Here is a 13,161-nt window from a genome sequence, read left to right as displayed (position 1 = left end):
AGTTTTCCAAACCATAATTACATATTTCCCTTTTAAATATTAGTGAGGACTATAGCATTTATTCTAGTGTTTTAATAAGTTACAGTTGGTTTTCCGTGTTTGTTGGCATGATATAGATGTGGAAGGCAATGATACACTCTGCCTGGGGTCCTTAATTAGAAGATTTAGACCAAAACTGCTAGATGCCACAAACACTATGCTTAATCTTGAACAATGAATTTCTTCGGTTATTTTGCAAAGTTTGACTTCAAAAGTTATTCATGGTAAGAGAAGCGAGCATAATTGTTGCATTGTAGTGGAGATTTAGTTGGACTCCCACATTTGCAATTTAGGTGGTTTCTGCTACTGCTCCCTGAAATTTTTTGGGAGGTGTTGGTGATCAAATGTTGAAATTTTGGCAGCTGGAGAATTGTAAGGATGATTGTAAAATTCTGATGAAGCCTTTACAAAGCTTATGATTTTCAAGCCTATTGCCTACGGGTATGGTTTGTGGAGACTAGAAGGAAGCTGCGATTTCAGAGGTATATTTTTTTTCTTTGACATTCTTTTTTCTGCAACAAATTTTCGTTCTCTATGTTAAAATTTTTAACTGTTTTCATTTCCAATACTGGCATAAATTCTTCCTCCTTTGAGCAGTTATGAAGCATATTCAACCCCTCTTATATATCAAAACTTTAATTATGATATTCTAGTCTAATTCTTTTACTGCTAATTTTAACTGTTTTCATTTCTAACCCTAGCGGAAATTCTTTAACTGAACTAATAATTTTTAGATTCTCGAACTTGAAATGTCCATGTCCTAAGGGTTAAATCTCACCTCTCTTGAAGCGCTCCCGAACTTTGGTGGACATCAGCAACCCTTATACTGTACATGATAAGCTGTGCAATAAGGTGAGTGAGGAGGCAAACAGCTCATAAACCATGGATTGTTTGAAAGGGCAATGGCAGATTAGCTATTCATGTCTGCCCATGGTAAGAGCGCTTCTTCCTTTGATGAGAATCTGAACATGCATTATTGTTTACTCATCTTTGAATTATAGGAAGAACCAAGCAGTTATGCAACTAATTCAGTAACAGACCAAATTAAAAAGAAAAAAAAAATTTAAATTAGAGGATGAATATTGCTTGCTCATGATACAAATTATTTAATTTTGAAATCATGTTTGTGCTACTTCATGATGTGGGTGTTGTTGGGCTCTTCTTACTTGGGCTTGGAGGGTCATCATTGGCCTGGCTTGATGATGATATTAGTGGGCTTGTCTTGGGTGGGCTTGCAGGACGGGATGTTGCATTTAGACAAAATTACTGTTTGATAATTGATGAATAAAGTTCATACAAAAATATACTGTTTTTCATTTCAATCAAAACAGAGGCTGATGAATGACAGAACTCACTACGTTGCACATAAAAACTTAATATTTTGTATACATAATTTCCTTATACACCTCAATACAACAATTGTCTTTCAGTTTCCGTTCTGAAATGCCCCATTCTTCACCTCCAGCTCCGAGCAAGCTGACTTTTTCATCTTCACCGAAGGTGTGTTTTAATCATCTCAATTTACTTATATCTACCTGAATATCACATATATAGCTTTCATTTGTTGTTGTATAATGCTTGGGTGCTTGATTTAATTAAAATTCTTGATTGTATGTTAATGTATTGTATTTTGTTGTGTTGATATTTATTTGCTTTGGTTGATTAGTTAAATGGGTTCATGATTTCTTGGGATTGTTAATTTGCTTGTGAATGGCTATCATGTGTTTGAAAAAATTCCCCATTGAGAAACACACCCATACACTCAATTAATTAAAAGTTTGGCCACATCTTTATTGACAGATTATTAAATTTGAATTAATTAACGTTTCCATGCTTTTCATAGAGGAATTAGATTGGTTACAATGATCAAACAAAGCAATTCCATTTGTCAGATCACTTCCTTGCTGTCCGTGTTGTGATATTCTTTGCAGAATCTCTCATTCGCACACGCTTTCTTTGTTCAGTAGCAGAAGATATTCAGGTAAATTTATTTTTATGTCAATTCTTGTTCCATTTTTCTTGATGTTCTTTTGCGTTTTCTAGAAATTTATTTATTTATTTATAGAAAAAGAAGAAATTGAGTTATTTGTTTTGTTGGCTTATGTAAATTTATATGTTTATTTACTTTGAATATGATAGAAGATTTAGGAGAAAGTTGGGGCTTTTGTTGTAGGTAGGATAGTGCTAGTGAGGTGAAGAATGCTTAATGTTTGTAATTAGGCTGAACAAACTGGAATGTATTCTTAGTATTTCAGTTGAAATTATATAAATTAGTTATTTCTCTAGTCATGTAGTATTTAACAGTTCAATGCAGTTGATTTTTGTGACAGCTAAAGGGACAGACATTTTGTATGCAAAATGAGTAATTCTTCTGCCATACAATCTTGAAAACAAAAGGCAGGATCCTTGTAGCCTAATGAAACAACTTCCTTTAAGCGCAAGCGATGAGTCTTTCAAAAAGATTGTGAGTAAATGCCCTAGGTTTCTGTTTTAGATTTCTTATATTAGTGGAAACCTCTTTTCTGGGAGTTCTATTACTGTTTTTGTATTTTTACTCATGTATTTTCGTACTGCAGTGCAGCACATGATGTACGATTTTGGCAATGATCCTAATGTATGTAATGGTAGCTGTCTTTCAACTTTTTTTTTCCCCTTATCAACGGGATTGGGACACTGAATTGTGTTGTTGAGCAATCTCAAATTTAATGATTTGGTTGTTATGCATGGAACTGTATATGCTAATTGATGAATCTGTTATCTACTAATTTTATTTTTGATTCATGTGGATATCTCCAAATCATAACTTTTAAATGTAAGGTCTATTAGTAGCCTCTATCAGACCTGAATTAGCTCATTTCCCTGCATGCCCTAATTTTCATATGAAATTACTCTGATGTTCAGATTCAGCTGATTGCTGTCGTCACTTGTTGTTCATTGAGGTTACTTCTTGTTCATTCGGTTGACTCTAGCCAATTGGTTTTGGGGGATTTTGTGAATTTGGTAAGATAAACCCAGAAAATAGTTGGCAAGAATCTTTACATACTTTTTAAGTTTGCATCAAAATAATGTGAAATTTGTTTGCAGTGTTTATTACCTGTTTTAAGTGGCCTATAGCTGAAACTTTTTGCAGTCTGCATAATCCAGAAACGAAATAATCTTTTTCAGGCCTCCTGAATGTATGTCCTGCAAACACATACCTGCATGCATAGACATATATTGTTTATACTCTCTCTTTCTGAACAGATATCAGCTTCTTAATGAATTGATGTATATATCACTTGAATGACTATTTCAGGCCATCATATAATCCATGCTTCATTAACAACTAGAAACCTTAGTCTCCACATGGTCACATTTTACTTTTACATGATTCACATGGAACTGTTGTTATTTTGTTATTGGAATGTATAATGATATGAATTTTCGTCTTTTAAATTTTATGTCTAGTTTGATATACTATGAATTTCTTGTTTTCTTTCATTCAGCCACTTCCAGAAACTTTGACACTTGTGGAGTACATAGTTGTGGAATATTTCACAAATTTGGTATGCATTGTTTCTGATTAGTACTCATCTTTTTAATTTCTCTGATAAGATGGCATTGTAGGTGTGATAGCTATATATGCCACTAACATATTTACTCATTAATTAGATGAAATAGAGGTATTGTTATAAAATGAAATTTTTTCTTCTTTGGTACATTATTGCGATTTATGTATTAATAAATTGCTTTAATCCTCTTTCTTTTATTTTGTGAATCAAATATGCTTTATTTATGATTACAGAATGTGTAGAGTTCTAAAGAAGATTAAGGCCATTCTTTGTGTGCAAGCTGGAATTTGTTTGTATTTCTTCAGATAGACTGCAGCTCCATATTCCTGAAGATGAAGAGGATGTTTCGTTCAGCTATCTTCATTGATATTGTCTTGAAATTTGGTTGAATGGGGTTAGTGCTCTCTTATTGCACATTCATCATGTTTCTTTACCGCTTGGATTTGTTTTAGGCATTCTGATTTCTCCAGTTGTTGAACAATTTTTCAATACATTGTTTGTGAATTTCTGTTTTAATGTATTATTGGCTCTATCGACATTGAGTTTCTGGTCTATTTCCATAATTTCGTGATAAATTACTCTGTTTTCTCTGTTTCTGTCATCATATTAGAGCTTTTAAATTGACTATGCTTAATCTTGAACAATGAATTTCTGGGGTTATTTTGCAAAGTTTGACATCAAAAGTTATTTGTGATAAGAAAAGTGAGCATAATTGTTGCATTGTATCTGAAGATTTAGTTGGATTCCCACATTTGCATTTTAGTAGAGGTTTCTGCTACTTCTTTCTGAAAAAAATTTGGAGGTGTTGGTGATCATATGTTGAAATTTTGGCAGCTGGAGAATTATGGGGATGTTTGTGAAATTTTGCTGAAGCCCTTTCAAAGCTTATGATTTTCAAGCCTAGTGCCTATAGGCATGGTTTGTGGAGACTAGAAGGAAGCTGTGATCTCAAGGTATATTTTTCTCTGAAAGTCTTGTTTTTGTAACTAATATTCATTTTCTATGTCAAAGTTTTTAATCGTTTTCATTTCTAACACTGGCATAAATTCTTTATCCGTTGAGCAGTTATCAAAGTTTTCTTAAAATCCAGTCAGTTGTGTTCGGTGGACAGTTGCTCTTCTTCTAATAAGGCATGGAGCTCCATTTTGATTTGGAAGCCAATGATCGATACACTCCCTTATTAAAGAGTTGTCTTATGAAGCCACTAACAAGATTCGTATTGCTTCACCTCCTTAAAGAGCTATAAATGACAGAGCTTCCAGATCCTAATGTAAAGCCATAATCCTAAAATGAGATGGAGAGTTGAAGCACAACAATGCATGCATTCAGCACTTAAAAATCGATGGTTGTTTACTTCTCAAAAATATTCATTGTAAGAACCCAATTTCCTTCATCTCTAAACCCCTCTTGGTAGAAAATTTCTAATAAGAGGTTAGAGCTTGGGATAATAGAGAGGATACTTATAATTGATGGGGCTACCACATTCTTTCCAGAACAAGATATTTCCCACCTAACATCACCTTCTGTTTATGTTTAAGCACAAAATTCGTGGATGACTTATGCAGTGATGAAGGTTGTTTGTGGGATTGGATCGATATTTGAAATGAGTTTTATTGATTCACTTATGCAGTGATGATGTTGAGTTTTATTATGTGTAATGTTATACTTCTAACATTAATTTGCATTAAAATCGAAAATTTAAATAGAACATCAGTTTTGACTAAATGACTTGCCAGCTTAATCTCACTGTACATATGTGTTAAGTGGGTCCGGCTAGCATTGTACAAGTCCAAAACATATGGGCCTAACATGACATGAGACCATGGAGAGTTTACATTGGACTTAGACTTTAGGCAAGAAAACCCAATAATATTAGTACATTGATCAATACTAAAACATGAATAATTATTTGAAAATTTACATAAGGTTGTGAATTTTTACAACCATTTTGAATTTTGAATTTAAAAAAATTATTGTAAAAATTTTCGTATCAATATTTATTGGATCAAATAAATAAAAATTAAATTATTTTGTATAAAAAAAAAAAAAAAGAAAAGGAGCAATTTTAAGGTTTAAATATTATTTGTAAGAATTTTATTTTGTTTGCATTTTAATTTACATTCATCCAACTTACAATTTAAATCTTAGCTGGGTCATTACAAAGAGAGTCGAAAGCTAATGACAAAGACTAGTGAAGAAGTAAAGCTTAGAGAGTGAAGACAAGACAAATCTTTTTTGTTTTTAGAAGTTTGAATGATAATATGAGAAAAATGGATTTAAAAATAAAATAAAATTAAGTTTAAAAGCGTTATCGTTAGTTTTAATTGGGGTTTAAAGGGATATTTTAAAACATAAATATTTGATGTACTTAATGATAGGTGATACTAATATATTATATGTAACAAAATCAACACATTTACCACCATTGCAAACAACCATCGATTTATAAAATTTATTAAATATTACATTAAACAAAATATATCATACAATTTTGATGATATTAAAAAATAAATTAATATTTAAATCACTCAATTGTATAAATTTTTTGTAATTTTTATCTGTTTATATAACTCAATTGTATGATTCAATTGTAAGCAAAATATTATTGAAATCTGACTGTACGAGAAGTTGTATAAGGGATATTACAATTAACACCTCACGTAAAGACCTAAATTTTAGTGGCTAGTAATGAGGAATATGACATTGATACTTTTGCGCAAATACATTAATATAGGAAATGTTTGGTTTCGGTATGAGACTGGCAATGGGATGGAAGTGTACCAAGGGATATGGAATAGTAAATTCTATTATTATATGTATATTCTAAATTTCATTGCTTGTAATTAGGAATGCGAAGGGAATTGAATAAAATTTGTGATTCTGAAATGAAATTACTTCAAGTCTAAATTTTTATATATGTATATTCTATTACATCATGAAATCCATTAAAAATTAATTAGATAAGTACCACCTCAATAATTTAAAATATTTCATAAAAAATTAAAATTAAATATTATAAATAAAACTTAGATTATATTTCTATATTTTATTTAATAATTATTTATTATTATAATTATTATTTTTTTTAAATTGATAAAATGGAACCGATAGCCAGCCGACATCACCAAGCAACAACCATCCCTAACTTGCCTACGCGTGGACGCCCACCGGCCGACGATTTGTTAATCTAGGCAACTCCCAACCACCAAGGACCAATGATGTAATATTTCTGCCATTAAGTGTCCTTTAACTATAGTTTAAGAAACTTGTGTTCTCTCTCTTTTTTTTTTTTTTTTTTTTTTTTTTTTTACCGAGGTTGTCCAGGTCAACTCACATGTATCTCGATTAGTCATTTGATCTCGAACAAGGCTTCTGAAATAGACAAGCCATATGGTTTGTGGATAACAATATTAACAACCGTTCTTGTGATTCAAACTTGAGATCATAGAGAGAGTAAACCCTTTGATCCTAAGTTTTCACCACTTAGCCAACCCATTATTGGTTAGTTATCCCTAACATTGCCAACGCATGGAGGCCCAAGGGCCGACGATTTGTTATTCTAGGCAACTCCCTGCCGTCAAAGAACAATAATGTGACATTTTTCCACCATTAAGTATCCTTTAACTATAGTTTTAGAAACTTGTGTTTATTTTTTTATTTTTTTTTATTTTTATTTTTTTAATAAATATATGTTATCCTTTTAAGTTAAAGTTAATACACAATCTCTTAGAAAGCTTTTATAATTTTGGAGACGTCTCTCTTTCTTTTTCCATAAATACATTATATCTTTAATATCTTGATTAATTCAACTGATTTATTTTTTCACTTATGTAAAATTAAAAATAAAAATTCATTTTTCTAAGTACTTTTTCTTTTATTTAAAGTAATTTGCCAAAAATATTTATATTGACGTCCTCTTTAATTTTAAATCTATTTGATAAACATACTATATGAAATTATTCATTTTTGTCCTAGATACTATTTAATAAGCTGTTAAAACATCTTTGTTGGATACCCGTTAAACTTCGTTTTTTTTTTTGTTAATTCTATATGTCTTAAAATCCTTGGAATATGAAACAAATTTTGTATAGGTTCAATTAACTTTATAATTATATCAAGTACAAATCAATTATCCAAACACATTCTATATAATTAGATAAAGGAAAATAAAATTCAAGTCCCAAAAAAAATGAGAAAATAAGAAGATATTATATTTATTATATATATATGGAAAATTGGAAAAAAGGAAAAGGCTAACATACATATAATTATTAATGTTACAATCACAATTTAATGATGATGGTGGGAGATGGTCAATAACAAAGTAATAGCAGGACGTCATCACATCTGTATAAGATAAAACCGTGTTTGCCTCTAATAAGGATTCACATAATAATTGCAACAATTACGTAGGTTACACAAAACTTATACAGACCATCTCTTGGTATAAATGGTGGCAAATGGCAATTCCACTCGGTGGCAACTTTCTACATCATATTTGTTTATGAAGATCATTAACAACGTAAATAACAACAAAAAATAATTAATCAGTCAAAAATGTTAACGAGGTGTCATACTTGAAAAAGTTACCTCGTTAACAGAACAACTTTTACCATTTAATGAGGACTGAATTGACTGAGCAACTCGAACAATAGAAATGCAGGTTGGCTAGGCTTAGGAAGTGTACATTATCACTTACTAACATAAAAACTACAGTGACATAGTAGGTCTATATGTTGGATCTTCTGAACGACAACAACCCTATATGGATAAATTTCATTACTTCAACCGGAACATGTGCTTGCGCAAGTACGGGACCATTAACTCTAATGCATTTCCTCACACCATAGTTTCCACGCCTGAAACATATAAATTTAAGTTATAAACTAAAATTTTCGAAAAGATATTGATTTAGGTCCCTAATATTTTAGAGTAAACTTTTGGCATTAATATCACCAACATTTTGATCCCGAAAAATGAAACTTTGGTCCCTATAAAAACATATGAAAGTAACATATTTAGGTCCCTTGGATAAGAGTCAAAGTGTTACTTTTGGATTTTAAACGACCAAACTGTCTCCTAACCTAAACTTCAAGGATAAAATGTTTACTTTCGGTCTCTCATTAGAAATTATTTTCAAATTTAATGATATATATATCACATAACATAAGCAAGGAGGCTGCGGCCAGTTTCGAAAGATGAAAGCTGGTATTCTTTCTTCCACTTAATCTCTAGTAGAAGACATCCGAAACTGAAGACATCTGATTTAACTGAAAATATTCCGTCCATAGCAATATGGAGCCATGTAGCCACTGTTTGAATTTCAAGAAAAAATTTGAGAAGAGAATTCAACATCATGTGCATCTTCACACAGCAAATTTCCATATAAAAAAATGTTATAGACAAGGAAAAAAAATATCCAAAGCAATTTTCCATTATATTTTATAGTACTGAAGGAATTGAACAAACGGGAAGATATATGCTTACTATGTTCCAACTACTCTTAGGGTATTAGCTTCACTTTGATTTCCACCAAATATTCTCGCCATACCAAAATTTGATATTTTTGGATTCTCTCATGATCTAATAAAATATTACTAGTCTTTAGATCCCGATGAATGATTTTGAGTCGAGAATCCTCATGCAATACAAAAGACCTCGAGCGATTCATTAATGACTAGCTCTTCCCTTCAGTCCAGTTGTACACTCCTTGTTGAATCTAACAACAGAGTAAAGGAAAGGAAATACAACACCAATCACCAACTTTGTCATTCTTAATTTATGGCTAAGTAAGGAAATGTATTCAAGTTTTAGTTCTTATATAATATGCAACAAGAGTAAGTAGTTAAGTAGTAAATGTTTTGAGAGGCAAACCAAATAGGTGCATATCAAGGCTCTTGTTTGGCATGTACTCGTAGATGAGCAGCAATTCTTTCCCTCTAAACAGCATCAAGAGTACAACGGTTTTTATGTGTAATTTGGAATTAAAATAACTTCATTCTTGAACTCTTTAGTCCTTGCCCAGATCTTCTGAGAGCTTTTGACTGCAATTCTTACCATCTGCTAATACTGTAACCAAAACTTAATTGCTACCATCAAACAAAAAAGACAACGAAGAAAGTAATAATTATATCATGCTTTATATCATGACATTAATAACGAAGATGTTGGTAAGTGATGTATATAACCATACAAACTAAAATCTCCAGTCTTTAAGCTTGATATAAATTGTGATTAGTGTCTAGTGATCAATAAAAAAGATTAAACAGAAAACAAATCTCAACTAAAACATGTTCATTCATGTACACGTATTATAATTCATAAGGTTTGTAAAAGCTCAATAAACTCATATATGAAAAGAATCCGTGTTCATAAAATAATTAGTTGCACCATAGGGAAAAGGAACCACCGTTTAGTTAATTACCTTGTACACAGGACCAAATCCTCCTTCTCCAAGCTTATATTCATTGGAGAAATCTTGTGTAGCCTCTAATATTTGACCTAACGGGAAAAGAGGGAAATCTGGAGATTCTACCTGCTTCTCTCCACCTAAGATATTATGCTCGCTGTCATCTTCGGAGAAAAGTAATTGAATTGCTCGTCTTCTTACTTCCTCCTCTGCATGTCAGACTGAATTAATCTAGGTTCTGAAAGAAAGAAAAAAAGGGAACAGCTTCAAATTTGTAAATGGCAAGCTTATAGAAGAAGTAATTACCATTTTTTCTTCTCCAAATACGCCAAAAGAAGAAACCAAATAGTACGATTACCAGAATTGCTGATACAACTGCCCCGATAACTATCCATTGTGATTGGCTTCTTTTTCCTTCTTCAAAGAAGCAAATATCTGTCAATATTTAATTTTGCATGTAACCGATATGAGGACTACATAATGTACTCCAAAAAATAAATTAATGGTTATGAATGATGGAATAAGAATGCTCTCAAAAGTCCTACTACTACTGCACAAACTTAAAAGAGGACACTCAAATAAATGTTTAATTTGAACTATTTTCAATAAAATGTAAACTTACCAGGTGCCATTGGAGGAGGCAGTGACGGAGTACCTGCAGTAACGTTAAAAAGTTAAATATTAATGCTTGTTAAAATACAAATTTTAGTTATATAATTTCGTCAACGCTGTCAAGTTACGGGGTGGAATCGGAGGGGACGGGGACGGAGATTCTGGAGTAACATTACAGAATGGATACATCTGCCAGAGAAAAATACATGTAGGTATGCGAACAATACCTCCTTGATCCCCATTGCAGCAAGCCTGATATTGAGCCGCAGATGTACGTAGACAAATCTCATAATCACTTTGAGGTAAGTCTGCAGTACACTGCATTAATGCATACGTACGTACAAAGGCTGTCACATTTACTTCTTCAGTAACAAATTTTTTCTCAGAACTAGAGGCCTTTAATACCATTCTAGAAGCCAAATTCTTTGAAAAATGAGTATTTTCCATAGCGTACAAAGCAGGGAGAATCGGAATCCCTTAATCCCCAGGAAAGAGCTTCTTTCTGGTTCGGACAGTTTGCAATAAGACCATCAGTTGCTGAACTGACACAACTGGCGCAAGATACGTTCGTAGAATCTCCTCTGCAAACCGCACGAGCATAAACTCTGTCAGAGTGTTGGCCAAGGACGGCCATGTAAAAGCCGCCATTTATTTCGACATTAGTAGCAAGAGATGAGGGGAAGGCATTGCGGTTCTTTTCATACTCGCTATTTCTTGTGAAGTTTCCAGTCTCGTAACAAATATGAGCAAATTCATCTACAGTAGAAACACTGATGCTTATAATAAACATATAAAGAAGAATGGAAAGCAAGTATGTAGAACCCATTGCAAGTTTCCGCATTAATATTGTCAAGTTAATATAAATGGTTTGGAGAAGATGAAGCAGCACTCGGTCATTAGATAGGAGAAATGAAAGGTTAATTGCCTGGAGGCCGAAGGGCTTATTATCTTCGACAATATTTCTTATGGAGGCCCCCGTACCTTTGAAAACTGAGAATTTCATTGGAAAATTGCTCCTTATAAGGCAATTGTCTAATCTCTAATTTTCTTCACGTAACTTCCTAAGAAAGTTCTCTGATCTCTACTTTTCTTTGCCTCAAATAATCTTTTAAACGTAAAGACTTGACTAGTAAATGTCTTTCCATAATACAGAGAATACTGACATGAACAAATTAAAGGAAGGATATTGGCCATTCAGTACTTTTTTAACAAGACAAAGAAAACAGAAATTCTAGGAAGTAACACCTAGAAAAAATAACTCCGACGTTGGAAACTTTTTATTTCAGTCAGTCAATTTTACAAACGAGTGGCACTCATGTTTATATACACACCTGGGGATAAATACGGCTCTACCCCCCCCCCCCCCCCAAAAAAAAAAAAAACTCTTTAAACCTCATTTAATTCCGGAAAATAACCCTCTAAGCTTAATTAGGTTTATTTTCTCTAATTTAAAACTTAATTAAGTTTTTTGTTTCACACTTTTTTTCCCAAATCAAACTTAATTAGGATTTTTCTTTATACCTTTTTTTTTTTTTTTTTGCCCTAATTTCAACTTACTTTTTAATCTTCATAGTCAATTCATCTAGTTATCTTTTCTATAGTTTTAGTATTATATTTTTATCAACAAACAAATATTTAAAATAAAACAAAAGTTATGTATAGAAATGATTATTAAAATTTAGGATTAGGTTATTAAAAATTGGGGTTAGGGTTTATGTAATCAATGTTAAAAAATCAAAACAAAAATAAAAAATAAAGTATGAGTGTATTTAGATGTGATAAAGTTATTTCTAATGATTTTAAATTCGCCAAAACAAAAAATAAAATTAAAAAATACTTACCTTAACTTATTTGGGTCTAGTTGTTCCCTTTTGGGCCGATAATCTAAGTGCTGGTATTAGTTTTTAAGAGGAGGAATGCTATTTAAGTCTCTTAAATCTTTTCTAAACCTCATTAATATTTGTTTAAAGTTAATGTATATATAATTTAAATTTAAAATTACTAAAAAGCACCTTTTTATCACAATTAATACAGTTCATGAATTACTTATACCACTCTTTATTTCAATGAACTAAAATCTTTATATATATATACTCTCACAATAAATTATCTTCATTTTCTCTACACATTCATTAAATTTGACATTAAACCTTTAATGACTAATAAGGTTGTATGTTAGAACCACCCTTGGGTGGTCGGGGGAGCAATAGAGACTTTTCAAGAGATCTCGAGTTTAATTTCTTTCGGTTGCTAGTAGGGGTGACCACTGATATCCAGTTATTAACTTTAGGACATCAAGAGATTAGTCGAGGTGTGCACAAGTTGGTTAGACACTTTCGATCACCAAAAACGGTTGTATGTTAGAAACCATAAAATACAATTTTAATTCTCTAATTTCTATCAACTATATATATTTGAATTATTTTTAATATTGATAGCAATCTTATATATATTATACGTCATAGTCAAATATAAATAAAACAATTATAATATATTAAATAAGATATTAAAAATGAATATTGAAATTATAATGATCGATATTTTAATAAT

General features: G+C 31.6%; 1 protein-coding gene and 1 long non-coding RNA gene across 7 annotated transcripts; one reads left to right on the top strand and one right to left on the bottom strand.

The window, feature by feature from the left end:
* The first annotated feature begins 115 nt into the window (after positions 1-115).
* LOC116134183 lies at positions 116-5,198 on the top strand. 6 transcript variants are annotated; one of them, XR_004128682.1, is made up of 12 exons: positions 116-263; positions 402-521; positions 829-972; positions 1,470-1,539; positions 1,932-2,020; positions 2,354-2,503; positions 2,616-2,653; positions 2,941-3,039; positions 3,525-3,584; positions 3,824-3,984; positions 4,425-4,543; positions 4,656-5,198. It is a non-coding gene; the product is annotated as an uncharacterized LOC116134183 (long non-coding RNA). The 6 variants fall into 6 exon arrangements; XR_004128681.1 differs by having other exon boundaries at positions 1,883-2,020; positions 2,370-2,503; XR_004128680.1 differs by having other exon boundaries at positions 1,883-2,020.
* A 5,822-nt stretch (positions 5,199-11,020) lies between these two features.
* On the bottom strand, positions 11,021-11,452 carry LOC116134152 (putative cysteine-rich receptor-like protein kinase 16). Its single transcript, XM_031419837.1, has one exon. It carries the CDS (start codon positions 11,450-11,452, stop codon positions 11,021-11,023), a length of 432 nt encoding a protein of 143 aa, XP_031275697.1.
* Between the last annotated feature and the right edge of the window lie 1,709 nt (positions 11,453-13,161).

This window comes from Pistacia vera, unplaced genomic scaffold (assembly GCF_008641045.1).
Source record: "Pistacia vera cultivar Batoury unplaced genomic scaffold, PisVer_v2 Contig283, whole genome shotgun sequence".
Taxonomy (NCBI): Eukaryota; Viridiplantae; Streptophyta; class Magnoliopsida; order Sapindales; family Anacardiaceae; genus Pistacia; species Pistacia vera.
Note: the sequence above shows the minus strand (reverse complement) of the source record. Positions and strands in the feature narration are given on the sequence as shown.